The sequence below is a fragment of the Paroedura picta genome, chromosome 1 (assembly GCF_049243985.1).
Source record: "Paroedura picta isolate Pp20150507F chromosome 1, Ppicta_v3.0, whole genome shotgun sequence".
Classification (NCBI taxonomy): domain Eukaryota; kingdom Metazoa; phylum Chordata; class Lepidosauria; order Squamata; family Gekkonidae; genus Paroedura; species Paroedura picta.
The window spans coordinates 15,554,979-15,575,171 of NC_135369.1; the positions used below are offsets into that span (position 1 = coordinate 15,554,979).

The 20,193-nt window shown below is 53.6% G+C and overlaps 1 protein-coding gene across 2 annotated transcripts in view; it reads right to left on the bottom strand.

Annotated features, from left to right (window-relative positions):
• Positions 1-19,987, bottom strand: part of IGSF9 (immunoglobulin superfamily member 9) — an 88,657-nt gene extending 68,670 nt beyond the window's left edge. The window contains exons 1-3 of one of the 2 annotated variants that reach the window (XM_077323399.1): positions 19,546-19,987; positions 13,112-13,497; positions 9,742-9,933 (exon numbers count right to left, since the gene is read on the bottom strand). In XM_077323399.1, the coding sequence (XP_077179514.1) occupies positions 9,742-9,933; positions 13,112-13,169 (250 nt within the window). In that variant the 5' untranslated portion in view covers positions 13,170-13,497; positions 19,546-19,987. Of the gene's footprint in view, positions 1-9,741; positions 9,937-13,111; positions 13,498-19,545 lie in introns of both variants that reach the window. The other variant, XM_077323391.1, reaches the window with a different exon arrangement.
• Positions 19,988-20,193: the final 206 nt, after the last annotated feature.

Here is a 20,193-nt window from a genome sequence, read left to right on the forward strand (position 1 = left end):
CGTTGTCTCCCAGAGCATGCCTAGGCCTCTCCCACCCGCAGCTGCCAAAGGCTTTCGGGAAAGACCACCTGGGAACCATGGCAACGACGTTTTAGACTCCCTTTGGCCGACCTTGGCGGTTCACAGGGTGCAGGAAGGAGACGGGAGCTGCTATCCCGCTCAGCCAACCCACCCACCTCGCTCGCTCCCGCCAACCCGGCCCTGGGCCTCTCCTCCAACTCCCCCAACCCAGGCCATGAGGGAGTGCTAAAACATGCACAGCCCGCTGCCATGGGAACCTCTGAAATGCCGTCTCCCCCGTTCCTGGCCTTCTGCACCACAGGGCCTCGACGTCTCAAAGAGCCGCTTGGCGAATCTACGGCCAACCCCTAAGATGCGGCAGGGGCCTGGCCTTGCCCTCCCCGCTTTGGAGAGTTTCTTTTTTTTCCATGTACAAGTGCGTGCACCCAAACCATTTAGCATCTCCTTCACAGCAAACAGAGTCAAAGGCAGTGGTTCTCAACCTGGGGGTCGGGACTCCTTTGGGGTTCGATTGACCCTTTCACGGGGGTCGTGGCAGGGCAAGCAGCTTGGGGGGCACCACACAACAAACTTGCGGGGTAGATCGAGATAGAGCGTTCGTCTGTCTGGAGCAGCGGAAAAGAGCAAGATGGGCATGGTGGGACAAGAGGCAGAACTGAACTGAGAAACCCTGGGAAAAAACCAATTTATGTACAATCATGAGTAAGGGATCTTCACGCCATTGGTCATTTTCGGTTTAATTTCTGTGAAAGAACACTTGCATCATTTTACAGCTGGGGGTTGCATGAGCAAGGTTGAGAACCACTGGCCAAGGGTATTCAAACCATAACTCTGGCATTGGTTTAAGTGAATCAAAGTTCCACAGACATCAGAAGTGAACCTCTAGCTTTATTTTCCAGCCCTGTCTCAACTTCCTGTCTTTTTACTCACTTTACATCTCTGCCCTCCACGAGGGCTAGAAACCTAGGATGAGAAAGAAGACTCGCTTCCTAAACCAGCCACATAAATGGGAACAGGAGTTTGGGGGGACGGAGAAGCAAGACCCTCCCTCATATCGGCCCACAGCAGGTGTCCCCAACACGGTGGCCCTGGGCACCAAGGCAGCTGCCAAGTACTTTTAGAAAGTGGGCAGGACTTCTGATTAGCTGCACAGATTTTAAAGGGACTCCTGTTAAATAGAGCTTCTTCCAGACATGTCGAAAATTTACTCTCAGAGTTATGTACAATCTCTCGCTCTCTAACACTCTGGTTCTTCCTCTGGGGGCAGCCATTTTGAGGCTGTGCCCACCACAGCCTGCAGGCCCAAAAATGTTGGGGACCCCTGACCTTCCGAAGCAGCTTAAAAAAAAACAACCACCCCCCCAAAATTCCTTAATTCCTAGCCACGGGCCTCAACGCTTCGTTGAGCCTTCGGGGAGGGCGGTATATAAATCTAAATAAATAAATAAATAAACGCTGTCCTCTGTGAACTGCGTAAGACATCTCTCCCCTACTTCTACTGACAACGGAGGAGAGCTCACTGCCCACGTGGCCGATTCCTTTTGTTAACGGTCAACAGGCCTCCCAGGGGAATCTGCCCGTGGCCCACTTTTAATTACCCGACAACCAGAAGAACATCCTCCGCCTACGCTGCGGCTGCCCAAGGCCCGTCTTCAAATCCCCAGGGCCGCCAATTAATAGCTGGCTGAAAATCCCCTCCCCGAGAACAACCTTGAAGCGACTGCCGGGCCACAAGCCTGAACGTGACTGCGGCTTACAAAAGAGCCGGCCCAATCAAGTTGTCATTTACGTCCCGCAACCGATGCGCCCGTCCCAACTTGCTCAGATGCCGGCGAACAATTACGCTTCCCCACCACCACCCAAGAAAAGGGCCCCCAGACATCAAGATTTAAAGGGGGGGGGGGGAGAGAAGGGATCAGATCCGTTGCTGCCTGCTATGCTGGATATTTACTGACCTAAAATCCATCCAGATGTGCAGCCGGGTTTGTCTGTAGCAGCAGAAAAGACCAAGAGGCTAGTAGCATCTTAAAGGCTAACAAAAGATGGACACTTTCGGGAGTCATAGAATCATAGAGTAGGAAGGGGCCATACAGGCCATCTAGTCCAACCCCCTGCTCAACGCAGGATCAGCCCAAAGCATCCTAAAGCATCCAAGAAAAGTGTGTATCCAACCTTTGCTTGAAGACTGCCAGTGAGGGGGAGCTCACCACCTCCTTAGGCAGCCTATTCCACTGCTGAACTACTCTGACTGTGAATTTTTTGTACTTGTAGTTTAAACCCATTACTGCGTGTCCTCTCCTCTGCAGCCAATGGGAACAGCATCCTGCCCTCCTCCAAGTGACGACCTTTCAAATACTTAAAGAGGGCTATCATGTCCCCTCTCAACCGCCTTTTCTCCAGGCTGAACATTCCCAACTCCCTCAACCTATCTTCCTAGGGATTGGTCACCTTTCCCTTCTTCAGATATCTGAAGGGACCAATGACTCATGAAAACTTATATCCTGCCACAAATTTTTGAGGAAGTGAGTAGTGAATCATAAAAGCTGATGCTCTGTCACAAATCTTATTAGTCTTCAAATTGCTACTGGATTGCTGCTCTTTTCTACTTCAATTATATGAAGGAGTGAGCCGTCAGGTGCTGCTTTTCTAAAACGGCTCTTTTCTAATAGTGACCCAAATGACCATTGCACTCTGGAGCCTCTCACATAATTCCAAAAGTCGCAGTACCAATTCTGATGTTGATGAACTTGCTATGATTTAAGAAGAACTGGTTTTTTTTTGTATTCTGCTTTCTACTACCCAGAGGAGTCCTGTTAAGAGCTGTTCTCACAGAACAGTTCTGTCAGAGCTCTCTCAGCCCCGCTTACCTCACAGGGAATCTGTTGTGAGGAAAGGAAGGGAAGGGAGGGGTAGTGAAAAGTGGGGAATAAAAACCAACTTCTTCTCAAACCATGATAGACCCCCAGACATAAACCTGTGTTCTTTTCACAAAAAAAGCTTGAGGACTAGAAACTCAAGAGCAGAAGGAGAAATGCTGAATTTCAAACCCTCTAGGACTGAGCAGGCAACGAAGCCTGGGCTTTCGGAAAGGGAGGGATGGTAAGGGCCACCTCTAGGCTGGCTGCTTAGCATACCTGTGAGCCAAAGGCCAATATATGTATTGTTTAAATTTTGTGAAGAAGAATAGATCCTAGTGAAGGACTTCACCAGCAAATATTAAGTTGGAAAAACAACCACTGATAACAACCACTGATGAAAATACCTTTGAAAACGGTTTAAATCCGGAGGCCATTTTGGATGTTCTATGACAATTAAAAGAAGAGATAAGACATTGCTATCTATATTTATTGTTAAATTGTTTAAATGTTTATTACGGCAGGCTGACTTGGGCAGAATATACTGGATATATCTGAGAAGGACAGAATAAGACACAGGGCTCTGTAAACACTGCAGAAACAGTAAAACCAGGAGGATTGTCATAATGCTGGAAGGGACAGAGATTCGATTCCGTGTCAGGATATTCCTGGAGATCTGTGAGGTTGTATGGAGGCTGAGGTTTGGGAAGGTGCTCGCCAGAGAATAATGCGATACAGCCGACCCTCCAAAGAACCCACTGACTTGCTCTAGCCATCGGCTGTATTTGTGGGAGATCTCCAGGCTCCACCTGGAGGTTGGCAACTTAAGCAATGGGGAGAGGAAAGACAACAATAGCAACTCTCCAAATCCTCCCTTTCTGCTCTCCTAGCAGCAGGATCCCTGATCTCCTTTGCAGAGAACAAGTGTATGTGGGGAAGCTCAACATATGCTCAAAACAGCACTGGGAAGCAGGGGGGGGGATTCAGGATGTTGGCACCCAGCTCCCCTTTGGGGCTGGTTTCTGCACCAAATAGAATCTCTCCCCACCCCCATACACCTCTCAGCATGTTCCCCTCCGGGTTACCAGGAGGGGACATGATAGCCCTCTTTAAGTATTTGAAAGGTTGTCACTTGGAGGAGGGCAGGATGCTGTTCCCATTGGCTGCAGAGGAGAGGATGCGCAGTAATGGGTTTAAACTACAAGTACAACAATATAGGCTAGATATCGGGGGGGGGGGGGGAATTCACAGTCAGAGTAGTTCAGCAGTGGAATAGGCTGCCTAAGGAGGTGGTGAGCTCTCCCTCACTGGCAGTCTTCAAGCAAAGGTTGGATGCACACTTTCCTTGGATGCTTTGGGCTGATCCTGCATTGACTAGATGGCCTGTATGGCCCCTTCCAACTCTATGATTCTGTGATTCTATGAACAGCTGCCGAACAATCCGGGCTCTACAGTGAGACAAACACACCTAGAACTGCCTTATACAGAACCAGACCTTGGGTCACTCCAGGTCAGTATTGTCTACTCTGACCAGCAGCCGCTCTCCAGGGTCTCAGGCCGAGGTTTTTCCCATTACCTCCTGCCGGGTCCTCTTAACCGGAAATGCCTGGGGCAGAATCTGGACTCTTCATCATGCAAAGCAAGAGCTCTCCTCACAGCTCCCCACAGCTCCCCAACAAAACCCGAAGCTGTCGACTCTGAATGCCAGCAGCTCTTCAGAGTCTCAGGAAACGTCGGCACCTTTTTTCGTTTTACCTGGAGATGCCAGGGATTGAACCTGAGACTTTCTGCAAGCAAAGCAGAGGCTCTTCCACTGAGCCACAACAGCCCCCCCCTCCACCAGCAGATTAGTACAGAAACAAAAGGCCTTCAAGAGCTGCATCCATCCAACATTGGGGCCCCCTGCAGAGAAAAGCTCTTTATGCTGGCCCCCAGTTGAGCCCCAGCTCTGCGGCCTCCCCACGGAGGCCGTGAAGGGGCCACCTCCCTCTACTCTCCGGCCCAGATCTCTGACCTGAATTTCTGGTGTTGCCTGCAATATTGCTCATACCATCACTGGGTTGCAGTGCGGTGGGAGGGAGTGGGAGAAGGAAGAGAAAGAAAACCGCAAAATACTTTCAGAAGGCAGGGAAGCCCAGTGCTGAAAGTAAGGAGTACAAACCGACTGTCACACTGAGGTCTAGAAACTTGACATTTGCCGGATCCCAAGTCTCAGAACGCTCTTTGACCAGGTTAAAGCGGCTTCAGATGTTCATAACAAAACAGAGGTCGGGGCGAGGTGGGGGAGAAGGCAAAAGAGGGAACTAAAATTTCTTCCTATATGCTGGTTGCAACGAGACCCCCCACCCCAAATAAAGCCAAATAAGTTTCAGGAAAGCATTCTTGTAAGAAAAAGAAATGTGCGGCTACTACAGCGACAAACCACACTTATCAAAACACACTTCGGCACTAACACGGGTGAGAGCGCATTGCGACAGATTAAAAACCAACATAAACTGAAATAAAATCCGTTAATGAGCTCCAAAGCTATCCCCCAAGTAAACAGGTTTTAAATTACAGAACAGGTTTTTTAATAAATGTACACTCAAGAACACAGCAAGAGTCTAGGGCACCTTAAAGACCAGCAAGATTTGTGGCAGGGTGGAGGCTTTCGACCTCCCTGCCCTGTGGCTGGCCCTGCAGAGGGACTGGCTGGCCCCTGTGTGAGGCTGGAGGCTGGACTGGAGGGACCCCTGGTCTGACCCAGCAGGGCTCTCCTGTGTCCTTATGAGGGGAAGGCCTCGGCCTCCCTGCCCTGTTGCTGGCCCTGCAGAGGGACTGGCTGGCCCCTGGGTGAGGCAGGAGGCTGGACTAGAGGGACCCTCCCTGGTCTGACCCAGCAGGGCTCTCCTGTGTCCTTATGAGGGGAAGGCCTCGGCCTCCCTGCCCTGTGGCTGGCCCTGCAGAGGGACTGGCTGGCCCCTGGGTGAGGCAGGAGGCTGGACTAGAGGGACCCTCCCTGGTCTGACCCAGCAGGGCTCTCCTGTGTCCTTATGAGGGGAAGGCCTCGGCCTCCCTGCCCTGTGGCTGGCCCTGCAGAGGGACTGGCTGGCCCCTGGGTGAGGCAGGAGGCTGGACTGGAGGGACCCTCCCTGGTCTGACCCAGCAGGGCTCTCCTGTGTCCTTATGAGGGGAAGGCCTCGGCCTCCCTGCCCGGTTGCTGGCCCTGCAGAGGGACTGGCTGGCCCTTGTGTGAGGCTGGAGGCTGGACTGGAGGGACCCTCCCTGGTCTGACCCAGCAGGGCTCTCCTGTGTCCTTATGAGGGGAAGGCCTCGGCCTCCCTGCCCGGTTGCTGGCCCTGCAGAGGGACTGGCTGGCCCTTGTGTGAGGCTGGAGGCTGGACTGGAGGGACCCTCCCTGGTCTGACCCAGCAGGGCTCTCCTGTGTCCTTATGAGGGGAAGGCCTCGGCCTCCCTGCCCTGTTGCTGGCCCTGCAGAGGGACTGGCTGGCCCCTGGGTGAGGCAGGAGGCTGGACTGGAGGGACCCTCCCTGGTCTGACCCAGCAGGGCTCTCCTGTGTCCTTATGAGGGGAAGGCCTCGGCCTCCCTGCCCTGTTGCTGGCCCTGCAGAGGGACTGGCTGGCCCCTGTGTGAGGCAGGAGGCTGGACTGGAGGGACCCTCCCTGGTCTGACCCAGCAGGGCTCTCCTGTGTCCTTATGAGGGGAAGGCCTCGGCCTCCCTGCCCTGTGGCTGGCCCTGCAGAGGGACTGGCTGGCCCCTGGGTGACGCAGGAGGCTGGACTGGACGGACCCTCCCTGGTCTGACCCAGCAGGGCTCTCCTGTGTCCTTATGAGGGGAAGGCCTTGGCCTCCCTGCCCTGTGGCTGGCCCTGCAGAGGGACTGGCTGGCCCCTGGGTGAGGCAGGAGGCTGGACTGGAGGGACCCTCCCTGGTCTCTCCTGTGTCCTTATGAGGGGAAGGCCTCGGCCTCCCTGCCCTGTTGCTGGCCCTGCAGAGGGACTGGCTGGCCCCTGGGTGAGGCAGGAGGCTGGACTGGAGGGATCTCCCTGGTCTGACCCAGCAGGGCTCTCCTGTGTCCTTATTAGGGGAAGGCCTCGGCCTCCCTGCCCTGTTGCTGGCCTTGCAGAGGGACTAGCTGGCCCCTGTGTGAGGCAGGAGGCTGGACTGGAGGGACCCTCCCTGGTCTGACCCAGCAGGGCTCTCCTGTGTCTTTAAGAGGGGAAGGCCTCGGCCTCCCTGCCCCGTTGCTGGCCCTGCAGAGGGACTGGCTGGCGCCTGGGTGAGGCAGGAGGCTGGACTGGAGGGACCCTCCCTGGTCTGACCCAGCAGGGCTCTCCTGATGTTCTTATTAGGGGATGGCCTCGGCCTCCCTGCCCTGTTGCTGGCCCTGCAGAGGGACTAGCTGGCCCCTGTGTGAGGCAGGAGGCTGGACTGGAGGGACCCTCCCTGGTCTGACCCAGCAGGGCTCTCCTGTGTCCTTATTAGGGGAAGGCCTCGGCCTCCCTGCCCTGTTGCTGGCCCTGCAGAGGGACTGGCTGGCCCTTGTGTGAGGCAGGAGGCTGGACTGGAGGGACCCTCCCTGGTCTGACCCAGCAGGGCTCTCCTGATGTTCTTATTAGGGGATGGCCTCGGCCTCCCTGCCCTGTTCCTATCCCTCTAGAGCAGGCCTTCTCAACCAGGGTTCCTTGACGCCCCTGGCATGATTTTCCAAATTATTTAGATTTGTTACACATTTATCGGATGACACGACCATCCTCGGCCCATTGTCGGCCCATCCTCCCTTCCCAAATGGGCCAATGATGGGCCTGGAGGGGGTAGGAAGGGGAGGAGCCCTGGGCAGGTGTGTCTCCAGCTCTGCTTCCCAACCCCATTCTGCACGATCGCCCCACTTCTGGGTTTCTTGAAGCCTGACGAATGTTTCAGGGCTTCCTCCGCCGTAAAAAAAATTGAGAATGGCTGCTCAAGATTAACCGATGGGCCCCTGTGTGAGGCAGGAGGCTGGACCAGAGGGGTGCCTGGTCTGCTCCAGCAGGGCTCTTCTTTTCATGTTCTTATTAAGTTCAGCCAGGCGCACACCGTACCGAGCCTGGCTTGTTTCTCAGCCTCGGGGGCAGGTAGTCGAGCCGAGTGTCACTCCCTCAGACAGTAACCCACCAGCCCGTCAATTAGGGTGGGTTGAGTGAGGCGCAGGCTGTGCTCGGGGGCTTTTGCTGCCTCGCTCAAATGGGTGCCCACTGATGTGTGCAGAGCCCCGCTTCCGCTGGGAACGGGCCTGCCTGCTCTTCTGCCACACTCAAGAGACCCTGTCCCTGCATGGCCTGGAGCCGTCGGGGGCTGCCTGGCCCTCTCCCTGATCGGATCTGACAGCGCAGGGTGGGCGACTCACGCCACTGCAGGCCTCACGTGTCACCTAATCTGGCAAGCCCAGGGAGCCGTCCCAGAATCCTCCAGGGGTCCGTGTGGATCACACCCCCGTGGAAAGTTTCTTATTGGAGTGGAGGCGCCTGAGAAAGGACGTTAATCGTAAGGATTCACAGTTCAGAAGACAGTGTTGAAACAGCCATGATTTAGTAGAGGTTTCCAGGAGATTCAGGGCAGGGCAACGCAGGAGTTTGGGGTCCCTGTGGGTGGGCAGGGAGTTGTCAATTCCTGCATTTTGCAGGGTGTTGATGACCCTGGAGGTTCCTTCCAACTCTATGATTTGAAGAGATCCTGGGCTTATCTAGCAACGAGGAAGGAGAGATTTGGTAGGGGCCATTTCTCCCTGTGAATTGCCACAGTACTGGCAAAAATTTTTTATCCCTTCTAGAAATTGAGCGCCATCCGCAGATTCAACCACACCTGGGTGGTACTTTGCACAGATTGCCATGCTCCTAGATTATCAATTGCCCAACAGGTCCAAATCAAGGAAGGGAAAGTTCTGCCCAAATAGTTGCCAATCACAAAGCAGGGTTTGGGGATCCTCTGGGGTTAAAAATAATCTCCCGGCCCAAAATTGGGTGATTTGGAGGGTGGACTTATACATTGTACTCAGTAGAGAACGCATTTCCAAAGCCCTGCCCTTCTCAGGTTCTATCTCCAAATCTCTAGGTATTTCTCAAACAGGAGATGGCCACCCTATGTCCCTGCACGCTCTGTCTGCTCTGCCCCTAAATCTCAAGAACTTTCCTACCAGCCACAGGACCTTCATCTTGGAGGGTTGAGTTTCATACGACTCTGCTCAATCCACCCAGCTATGGCTTCCATACATCTAGCATGGTTTGGTGGGTGTCCAGGTGGCCGTCCATGAGGAGATAGAGCTGGGCGTCGTCTGCATACTGATGACAACCCAGCCCCCAAACTCCACACAAGCTGTGCCAGAGGGCACATAAAGATGTTCAATCAGGTCCTTGGTTTATCAAGGTCAGGCTGGCAGGAGCTCTCCAGGGTCTCAGGCAAAGGTCTTTCACATCACTTACTGCCTGGTCCTTTTTAACGGGAGATGCCAGGGACTGAACGTAGGACTGCCTCTATGCCAGGTAAAGGCTCTTCCTCCCTCCTCCAAACTAACTGACACTCTATGGGTGTGATCTGTGTCTACAAGGGGACGGGAGAAACTGGAAAACTGGCACTGACAAGGCAAACAATGAGCTAAATGAGCAAATCTTTATCTTACTGCTACAGGCATCTCACCGAAGTGACGAAGCTATAATAATGGAGCCCAGCAGTTTACAGGAGTTTCGCATACTCGCCCGGGTCGCTGGTTACCTTCCATGTCCGTATTTCTAGGAATATCAGAAACGCGCCTCCCACCTCCCTGTCCGCCGTCAAATCAATTAATTAGCTTGCCTCGTCAATACAGTACGGGCTGCAATACCGACTCACCAATGTACTCCGGATCCACGCGTGGAGAGTAGAGGCCAAACTTGATGAAAATGGGGAGCAGGAAGCCGAAACGCACCCACTCGATGACGTAGAGGGGGGGACTGGCCTCGTTTGGCTTGAGGAGGTCACAGCCCAAAATGACGCTCTCGCCTGTTCGGCCTACGACAGCGCGGGGGTCTGCCTCACCGTTACCTGCTGGTAGAAAATTGACAGAAGGTATCATAAGCTTCAGAGAGTTCAATCCCCCTGCACCCCACAACTTGCAAGGAAGGCTGACCCAAGGGGAAGGGACTTCTTAGTTGTGGCCCCTACCCTACAGAATGCAGTCATGGATGACTTCCATGACCTGCCAGTCTTGTTGTTTCTGCAGTGTAGGCAAGCCCAAATTGTTTTGAACAGTAATCCACATGCCTGAGTTGTTTTTTTGTTAGCTTAATATTGTATATTCTCACCTTATGCTGTCTTGACCTTATTTCTGTGGGTTTAATGTTGCTGCAAGATCCTTTGAGTGAGAAGGAAGGAAGGAAAAGAGAAAGAGGGAGGGAGGAAAGGGAGAGATACAGAGGGAGGTAGAGAGAGAAAGAGAGAAGGAAGGAAGGAAGGAATGGAGAGGGAGGGAGGGAGGGAGGGAAGGAAGGAAAAGAGAAAGAAGGAGGGAGTGAGGCAAGGGAGAGATACAGAGGGAGGGAGGGAGGGAGAGAGAGAAAGAGGGAAGGAAGGCAGAGGAAGGAAGGAAGGAAGGAAGGGAGAGGGAGGGAGGGAGGGAGGGAGGGAGGGAAGGAAGGAAAAGAGAAAGAGGGAGGGAGTGAGGCAAGGGAGAGATACAGAGGGAGGGAGGGAGGGAGAGAGAGAAAGAGGGAAGGAAGGAAGGCAGAGGAAGGAAGGAAGGAAGGAAGGAAGGAAGGAAGGAAAAGAGAAAGAGGGAGGGAGGAAAGGGAGAGATACAGAGGGAGGTAGAGAGGGAAGGAAGGAAGGAAGGAAGGAAAAGAGAGGGAGGGAGGGAGGGAGGAAGGAAAAGAGAAAGAGGGAGGAAAACAGATACAGAGGGAGGGAGGGAGAGGGAGAAGGAAGGAAGGACTTATGTGTGTGTAATGACACATGTTGTGACTGGGCGCAACTCTAGCAAATGCCTCTCAAGCATTTTTTAGTGATGGATGGGAGCGCTCATTTTATAAACAAAGGCAAACATTCTCATGATGGGAACAGGATGAGAAATAAAAATCCACTAAGCGAACCATTCTGCAGCTAGCAAAAGGCCAAAGCTTCAACTGCGAAAACTCAGGATGTGCTCGAGGAATCCTGATGCCCGTACGTCCCCGCCTCCCCTCACACGCAGCCGGATAATTAGATTTCCCCAAGATCCGAGACGCGTTGTGGGGTGCCGTTACTCCTGTCAACGCTTCCTAGTTTCCCGATGCGACCCTCTTTGGCAAGGGGCCGCCGGTTCAATCCTCACTGGGGAAGTGGAAGTCTCTAATTAGTGGGCTGCACAGGAGGGGAAGAGAAGGCGCATCGCTTGGAGGATCCCTCCGGCCTGCTCATAGAGCCCTGTGACAGGGGCCCGGTTCAGACGCTTTTAAAGGCGCAAGGAGCCCTGACAGGAAGAATTATGTCGGGAATATGAACTCGCTTATTAAGAGGGGGAAGTCAAAGCCCTTGAGAAAACGGGCAAGTCACAAACTCAGCTGGTTAGGCAGGCTGAGCGCACGAGGAAGTTAGAGTGACAGCTCCCACCGCCCAGGGGCCGGCAGCAAGTGGCCAGGAAAACAGTGGCACAGAAACGGGACGGTATTTCTGAGTGTGAGCAAAATCATCCCTTGTATTCAGGCCTGTGCGTCGGCCAAGATCCTCCAATTGTGCCGGTCAGTTCAGAATTCAGCTCTGGTTTCTGAAAAATGGCGTTTGTAGCTTTCAGGTTTGCAAAAGATACGCTCGCAGAAGCTTGATCTCCAGTGGGGAAAAAGGAGGGAAGGGGTCCCCGATTTCTTGACCCTGTGGGAACCCTGTGGAATTCTAATGAAGCAACCTCAAGATGGAACCTTCTGTGAAGGTTCAAGGGGGTGGCAGGTGACAGTGGATGAGCGAGGGGGTTGTGAGTGTCCTGCACAGTGCAGGGGGTTGGACTGGATGACCCAGGAGGTCCCTTCCGACTCGATGATTCTATGGCTGCCCCTCGAGGTGGACCAACCTCAAAATGTTGGGGAGTGAGGTTATGCAAAATTCAAATGCAACACTTCAGCCTTTCAAGCAGATGCTTCAGTCAACAGGATGCCCTTAAAATGAACACACTGTTTAAAAATAATTTCTTGCGTAAGTATAGCTTGCCTTCAGTCACACAGCCAGCTTGGTGCAGTGGTTAAGAGTGGCTGTTTCTGATCTGGTGAGCCGGGTTTCATTGCCCTCTCTTTCATGTGCAGCCAGCCGGATGACCTTGGGCTCACCACAGCACTGGTAGTGCTGTTCTTACAGATTAGTTTTCTCAGAGCTCCCTCACAGGGTGTCTGTTATAAGAGGAAGCTGCTCTGAGATTCCTTTGGGTAGTGAAAAGTGGGGTATAAAAAAAACAACTCTTCTTCTGAAGATCCTTATGCCGTGAAGGCGGCTAAAGCAATTTTGAAAGTGTTCACAGCCAATCAAAAGCCTTGCTGGGTAGAAAAAGATTCAACCTGGCCATGCCGACTTCCTACCAACGTGTGGTAGGTGCTAGGGAAGGTGTAGGAGCAACTACAGCAGCATGTGCCCAATGGGAGCTATTACAACCTATTACAACTGAAAAATTGCCACCACATAGGCTGAAGGACAAAAGCTGTGAAAGAAACAACAGCCACAAACCAGAGGTAGAGGAGTTGGTTTTTATACCCCACTTTTCACTGCCCAAAGGAATCTCCAAGTGGCTTACAATCACCTTCCCTTCCTCTCCACACAACAGACACCCGGAGGTGGATGGGACTGAGAGAGCTCTGACAGGACTCCTCTGTGAGAACCACATTATCAGGACTGCGACTGGCGCGGGGTCACCCAGCTGGCTGCATGTGGAGGAGTGGGAAATCACCTTCCCTTCCGCTCCCCACAACAGACACCCTGAGGTACGGACTGAGAGAGCTCTGACGGGACTGCTCTGTGAGAACCACACTATCAGGACTGCGACTGGCGCGGGGGTCACCCAGCTGGCTGCATGTGGAGGAGCGGGGAATCAAACCCGGCTCGCCAGACTCGAAAGAAGCCTCCACTCTTAACCACTACACCACGAAGGAATAATCACCAGTCAGGATGAAACTTGGAACCAACTGTTCTCATGGGAGCTGACTCCCTTATAGTTTTCTTTTGTCATTTTGACCCACTGAATGACAGCTCAGACGCACATTCTTACCCTCAGCGAAACTGCTGCAGACCAGGCCGAGGTAGAGAGTCCAGAAACACCAATTCATAGCACAGGTGCCGCCGACCGACCCCTCACAGCACCGCCAGGCCCGGATGCGTCCTCTCACTGGGCCACAGAGCCTTCAAGTCCTACTTGTGCAATAGTGCTGGGCTGGAGCGGAGAGTCGGGTTGTCTGCGTGTCCTGCTGGGAAGACCTGGGATAGTTCTCGAGGGCCCGGCAAAAGTATCTCGACGCCCGGCCTCCAGTTCTCAATCCCCGCAGTGCCCTGCCAGAAGCACAGACTTCAAGCCTCCCAGAGAGAAAACAGCCTTTGAGACAGACGATCGCACAGCGGCCCTCTTCCACCACGCATGGCCTCAGCACACGCCGGCGCCTGTGGAGCAGAACGTCAAAAATAAGAATAAATTAAGAAAAGTCCAGATGGACCTGGCCACAGGGATCTCTGTGTTTCTCCCTCCCCAAAGACATACCAAATAAGTCTGTTGTCTCCTTCACTGAATTCCTCACAGGAAGGAAGCCCCAGGTTTCAAAACATTGAGACTGAAAGCGTTAAACCTTTCTTTTTTTTACCACTGAGAAACCCCTAAAACTTTCTTCAGGCTTCAAGAAACTCCAGAAGTGGTGTGATCATGCAGAATATGGTTGGGAAGCAGAGCTGTGGATATGCACAACTGGGACCCCTCCCCTCCCACCCACCCCAGGCCCATCCTTGGCCATTTCGGGAGGGTGGGTTGGGGAAATATGACCATTTATTGTCATATCACCTGATAAATGTTTAAAATTTTTTAAAAATATATCAAAAAAATTAATTAATTCCCACCCATTGAGAAAACTCTACTAGGGCTTATCAGAGGGGATCTGATCAGCATCTTCAAGTATTTCAAAGGCTGCTATATGGAGGATGGAGCAGAATTGTTCTCTCTTGCCCCAGAGGGACAGACCAGAACGAATGGGATGAAATTAATTCTAAAGAAATTCCATCTAAACACCCGGAAGAAATTTCTGACAGTTAGAGCGGTTTTTGAGTGGAACAGGCTTCCTCGGGAGGTGGTGGGTTCTCCATCTTTGGAAATTTTTAAACAGAGGCTGGATAGCCATCTGACGGAGAGGCTGATTCTGTGAAGGCTCAAGGGGGTGGCAGGTTACAGTGGATGAGCGATAGGGATGTGAGTGTCCTGCATAGTGCAGGAGGGTGGACTAGATCAGGGGTAGTTAACCTGTGGTCCTCCAGATGTCCATGGACTACAATTCCCATGAGCCCCTGCCAGCATTTGCTGGTAGTGGCTCATGGGAATTGTAGTCCATAGACATCTGGAGGACCACAGGTTGACTACCCCTGGACTAGATGACCCAGGAGGCCCCTTCCAGCACTATGATGCTAGAGCTGTCAAGGAACCCCCCCAGTTTCACAAAAACCGGGTTGAGAAAGCCTGTTATACATGTCCAACATTTCTACCACAGAGCCATAGCCCCTCGCACAGAGCAGACCCCCCCCCCTTTCCTGACCTACCGGGTCTCCGAAAGCCCACCCACTTCAATACCCCCCTTAACTGGAGCTTCTTTTACGAGAGCCAGCCAAAAGATTCTGCTCCATCATCTCTTTTTCCCTTCGACGGACTTTATTTCTTCCCTCCTGCCGCCACATCCAATATTTACGGCTCACCTAAATGGAAAACACATGCCTTTCCTGGAATCAAGGTCCATGCGGAATCCAGGCGGCCGCAACTCCTTCTGACGTGGGTGGTTCTCTTTGCTCATTTCACCCTTCTATTTGACATGCACCAAACACACTAATGGACAGGCCCCGGGGAAGGTAGCTATTTGGGTGGATCTTGTCGGAATATGCAAGAGTTGTGGTGTGCATGCTGCAGCAGCCTGAGAAGAACGTCCTATAGGGGGCGTCAGGGGAGGTGCGTAGTTAGCATATTGAGATTAGGAACTCCCAATTATTTCTCAAATGAGCTCCTCCAGTGTCCTGGAGGGTCGTCAAGAGGGCATAGGGGCCAAAACCTTCTCCTAAGAACATAAAAAAGAGCCCTGCTGGGTCAGACCAGGGAGGGTCCCTCCAGTCCAGCCTCCTGCCTCACCCAGGGGCCAGCCAGTCCCTCTGCAGGGCCAGCCACAGGGCAGGGAGGCCGAGGCCTTCCCCTCATAAGGACACAGGAGAGCCCTGCTGGGTCAGACCAGGGAGGGTCCCTCTGTCCAGCCTCCTGCCTCACCCAGGGGCCAGCCAGTCCCTCCGGAGAGCCAGCAACAGGGCAGGGAGGCCAAGGCCTTCCCCTCATAAGGACACAGGAGAGCACAGCTGGGTCAGACCAGGGAGGGTCCCTCCAGTCCAGCCTCCTGCCTCACCCAGGGGCCAGCCAGTCCCTCTGCAGGGCCAGCCACAGGGCAGGGAGGCCGAGGCCTTCCCCTCATAAGGACACAGGACAGCCCTGCTGGGTCAGACCAGGGAGGGTCCCTCCAGTCCAGCCTCCTGCCTCACCCAGGGGCCAGCCAGTCCCTCTGGAGGGCCAGCAACAGGGCAGGGAGGCCAAGGCCTTCCCCTCATAAGGACACAGGAGAGTCCTGCTGGGTCAGACCAGGGAGGGTCCCTCCAGTCCAGCCTCCTGCCTCACCCAGGGGACAGCCAGTCCCTCTGCAGGGCCAGCAACAGGGCAGGGAGGCCGAGGCCTTCCCCTCATAAGGACATAGGAGAGCCCTGCTGGGTCAGACCAGGGAGGGTCCCTCCAGTCCAGCCTCCTGCCTCACGCAACAGCCTCATCCAGATCCTCTGGAGGACCAGCAACATTTATACATAAGAACATTTCCTGCTAGATCAGCCTAGTGGTCCATTTTGTCCAGTATCCAACTCACACAGTGGCCGATTAGTTCCTTTGGAGGGGCAACATTAAAGCATAAAGACCAGGTTGCCTCCTGGCTCTGCTAACTCAGAGGTTTACTTCCTTTGCATATGGAGGTTCGCTTTGCTTCTGTCACTCTGGCTAGGAGTCACTTATAAACCTGTCATCCATGGCCCTGAAGTCCATTCAGACTAAACAGGGAAGGTCTGGAATTAAAAAACCCTGAATCACCAGGCTAGATTTATTCTCTGAAGAAGACTGTCATGAAGTCAACATCTGCTGGAGATGTTTATATGGCTCTGGGGGAGCAGCTCCATCGGATACCAAAAAGCACAGCCGGCACTAAGATCCCGGTAGATTTGGAACAGCTTTGAACATGAGGCAGGGTGAAGCAGTTGCTTCCCATGCAGGGGGTACCATTAAAAACCAACAAAACTAATAGTTCCATTTTCAACAATCTGAAAGACGCTGCTTGGCTTCCCTGCGCCGAAATTTCTTGAGCTGCAGCCACAACCCTTCTGTAGACACACCCCCCCTTTGCCAGGGGAGCAGAAAAGACAGATGGTGCGTTAAGGTTAAGTCTGCCGTGACCTTATTTTGGGTACTCTCCAGAAGCGAGGTGGGGGTCAGCAGGCCCACAGCTTTGGGGGTTGCGGTGGTCTGTTTGTAGGAAACCTGTTCCAAGCACAACTCTCCAAGGCCTCCCTTTCTCTTCTTGGGAGCATCCCGGAAAGACCTTCGCTTACTCCAGTCCTGTCTGTCTTTCTCATGCAGACTCAGGCGGGACAACAGACTTGTAAAAGACAGAGAGACTGGTGTCGTTGCCAGCTGGTAACTCTCCAAAGGATCTTGGCTGGCAGAGTTTGGGTCCTTGCGGTTGGGTTTTCATTCAAATGGGGAAGTCTCATTCTTTCTGATTTGAAATGCCACCCACCCCCAATACCATCAATCCGAATTGCAGCTCCATGGGGACCTAAAGAATGCTGTGAGGGTACCCCCAGATGTGCCTCACCTTTGAGCTGGTCCAGCACGGTGTCATGGTTAAGTGTGGTGGCTTCCAATCTGGAGAGGCAGGTTTGTTTCCCCAACTCCTCCACATGCAGCCAGTTGGGTGACATTGAGCTACTCAGAGTCCTGGCAGAGCTGTTCTCACTGAGCAGTTCTATCAGGGCTCTCTCAGCCCCATCTGCCTCACAGGGTGTCTGCTGCAGGGAGAGGAAGGGAAGGCGATGATATGTTGTTTTGAGACTCCTTCGGGTAGAGAAAAGTGGGGTATAAAAAAACCCTACCCTCCTCCAAGGGAAACCTTTGAGATCCTTCAAGAGAGCCATCCTGTCCCCTCTCAGACTCCTCTTCTCCAGGCTGAACATTCCCAGATCCCTCAGCCTTTCCTCACAGGGCTTGGTCCCCAGGCCCCGGATCAGGGGTAGCCGATCTGTAGCACTCCAAATGTCCACTGACTGCAATGACCATGAGCCCCCGCAAGCACCATGCTGGCAGGGGTTCATGGTAACTGTAGTCCATGGGCATCTAGAGAGTCACAGTTTTGCCACCCCTGCACCTTGATCATCCTCATCGCTCTCCTCTGCACCCTCTCAATTTTGTCGACAACCTTTCGGACGTGGCTTCCTCGACTGACTCTTACTGTGGGTCTTCCCCTTTTCCTGCCGCCCTCAACATTTCCTAGCATTATTGTCGTTTCCAGTGACCCCTGACTTCTCATAATGTCAAGGCAGTACAGTGTATTAAACTGGTGTTTACACACACAGGATGCCATGTATTATGTGTTTACAATGTTCCTCAGGGGGAAACGTGGGCAACAGACGGAAGCAGCAGCATAAAGAAATAAGTAAACCTAGAACTAGCAAAACGAAGTCTGAGTCCAGTAGCACCTTTGAGACCAATAAAATTTTATTCAAGAGATAAGCTTTCGTGTGCCAGCATACTTCTTCGGATCTCGTATCTTGCCTTAAACTTTCTTGGTCTTCCAAGGGGCCAAAGGACTCTTAAATTTGTGCTATTGCTTCACACCCGCACGGCTGCCCACCTGAAATCCAGAACTCACAAACACGAGGATAACTAGCTGGCAAAGAAAAGTAAATCGACTTGCGGAGCAATAACACCACTTGAAAACCGCTGTCGGGATTAAGCACAGGGGATTTAAAAACAACAACAACAAACCCTCCGCTGACCATTTCGGAGAGCTAACTACCCTCTCGCTGCACTCAAAGCACATTCCCAAATTGCCAAAACCCGATATTTGGCAGGGGGAAAAGATTCTGACTCAGGCATCAGAGATGGAAGCAAATCAAGCGATTCTCGGAGCCATGAAAATCCTCCAGGCGAGAGCAGAGCCGGAAAGAGCCCAGACGATACCTCCCCTTGGCTGATCCTCATGGGAAAACCTCCAAGCCCCAACACCGCATCTGCTATCGTTAGCAACAACTGGAAAAGTTCCAAACCTCCAAGCCCGGGAGCTCCTTTCGCTCCCAAACAGATGCACCGGACACCTCTTTCCTCTGGCTGGCCGATGCCCACCCCCCTAAACCCCTCTTGACTCCCATCTGGGAAGTCCTTCGCACAAGGAAAATAACAGCGCATTCATTACGGCTAACGAAGATTAAGATGAGCCAGCCACTTTATGCAGGGCTATGTCGCACGGCCAAAACACCGCACGTGGGACAGTGGCTACGGATCAGTCTATATTGCGTGGCAGATTAGGTACAAAGTCAACAATCGTACTCCTCTCTGGCTGGTTCTGCACTATCTAAGTTATTTCGGGACAGAGTCAGTGCAGCTCTACCCCTAACTCGTAATCCTTGAGGAAATCTGCCGCCAACTTGGCATCCCGGACCTGACCCCTCCCCTCCCGAGATGGAATAAGGACTAGAACCTGGGACTCATGCTTCCCAGTTCTTACCACTAGACCCCGCTCCCTTCACATTATAGCCGGAAAAAGAAGAGGCGCTTGGGCTTTGTACCCCGCTTTTGACTACCCAAAGCGGCTTCAAAGTGGCTTACAATCGTCCACCCTTCCTCTCCCCACGACAGACACCCTGAGAGGTAGATGAGGCTGAGAGAGCTCTGAGAGAACTGGGACCAGCCAGGGAGCTCCTCCCCTCTAAGAATACCTGGCAGACCCCACAGTTTCCAGGTTCTCCAGTGCAACCTGCTGCATTCTTTCTGCCTCCCCCGAGAGCAGGGAAAAGGAACCCGGGAACTCATTCAGCACACGTTGGCTAATACAGGTTCAATGGGCTTTTTTTCTGGACGGGACAAGGAAATCCATTCCTGAAATGCACTCAAAGTGCACATCCCGTTGGCCTCCCACCTGAGCCGGGATTGGGGGTAGAGACGAGTGATTTTCCAGCCCCCCTCCCAAACTCTCGCAAAGTCCCGATCCAACCCCGTCAGGGCACAGGATCCCACCAAGCGCGGACCTCCCCGACCACTAGGCAGCACTCCCGCGGAGCTAGGAAGTGACGCGACCCGATCGGAGCAGCTCTCCGGCCCAGTTGCCACCCGCTCCCGGCCAAGAACCCCCCGGCGCGCGGGAGCCCGAGCGGGAGCGCTTTTACCTGCGCACGGGCTCCGCGTGGCCATGTCCCTTCCCCGGGCGCGCTCTGCTTGCGCGGCCAGCCTCTGCGCTTCAGCGGCCGGCTCCATCCACAGCCGCCGATCCCCGACGCAGCGCCGCGTCTGCCTCGCCCTCCGCTCCGCAGCGAACTTTTCCACCCGGGAGCAAGTCGCCAGCCCCGCGCTTGGAGGGAAGGGGCGCCTTCGGACTGCGCGGATCCAAAGATCTATATTCGTCTAGATCCGCGACTCTCCGGGCTATTGGCTTTCTTTGCACCTCCAGCGCCTCTTTGCATTTCTTGCCCCCTTGCAAAAACGGGCTCAGCGCGCTCCTTTCTCGACGCCAGCGTAGGATGCGCGCAATTCGGCTGCGCTCCGGCTCAGCGCGCTCCAGCCCCAACTTCCCCTCCGCTCGCCCAGGCGAGCTTTCGGCAAGAACTTGGAACACAATGGAGGGGAGGGGCTTGCCGGCCGCTTCCCCGCCCCAAGCCTCTTTGTTGCCACAGGGACAGCCAATCGAGGGCCCAGCCGTCCCCCTTGCGCCTTCCAAACCCTCCAATCCTGGCCGAGCCTGGAGAGATTAATTAACGGGGTGTGCGGCCAGGTTTAGATCCATGGTTTCTTTGCAAAGGTTTCTGGGAGTTGTAGTT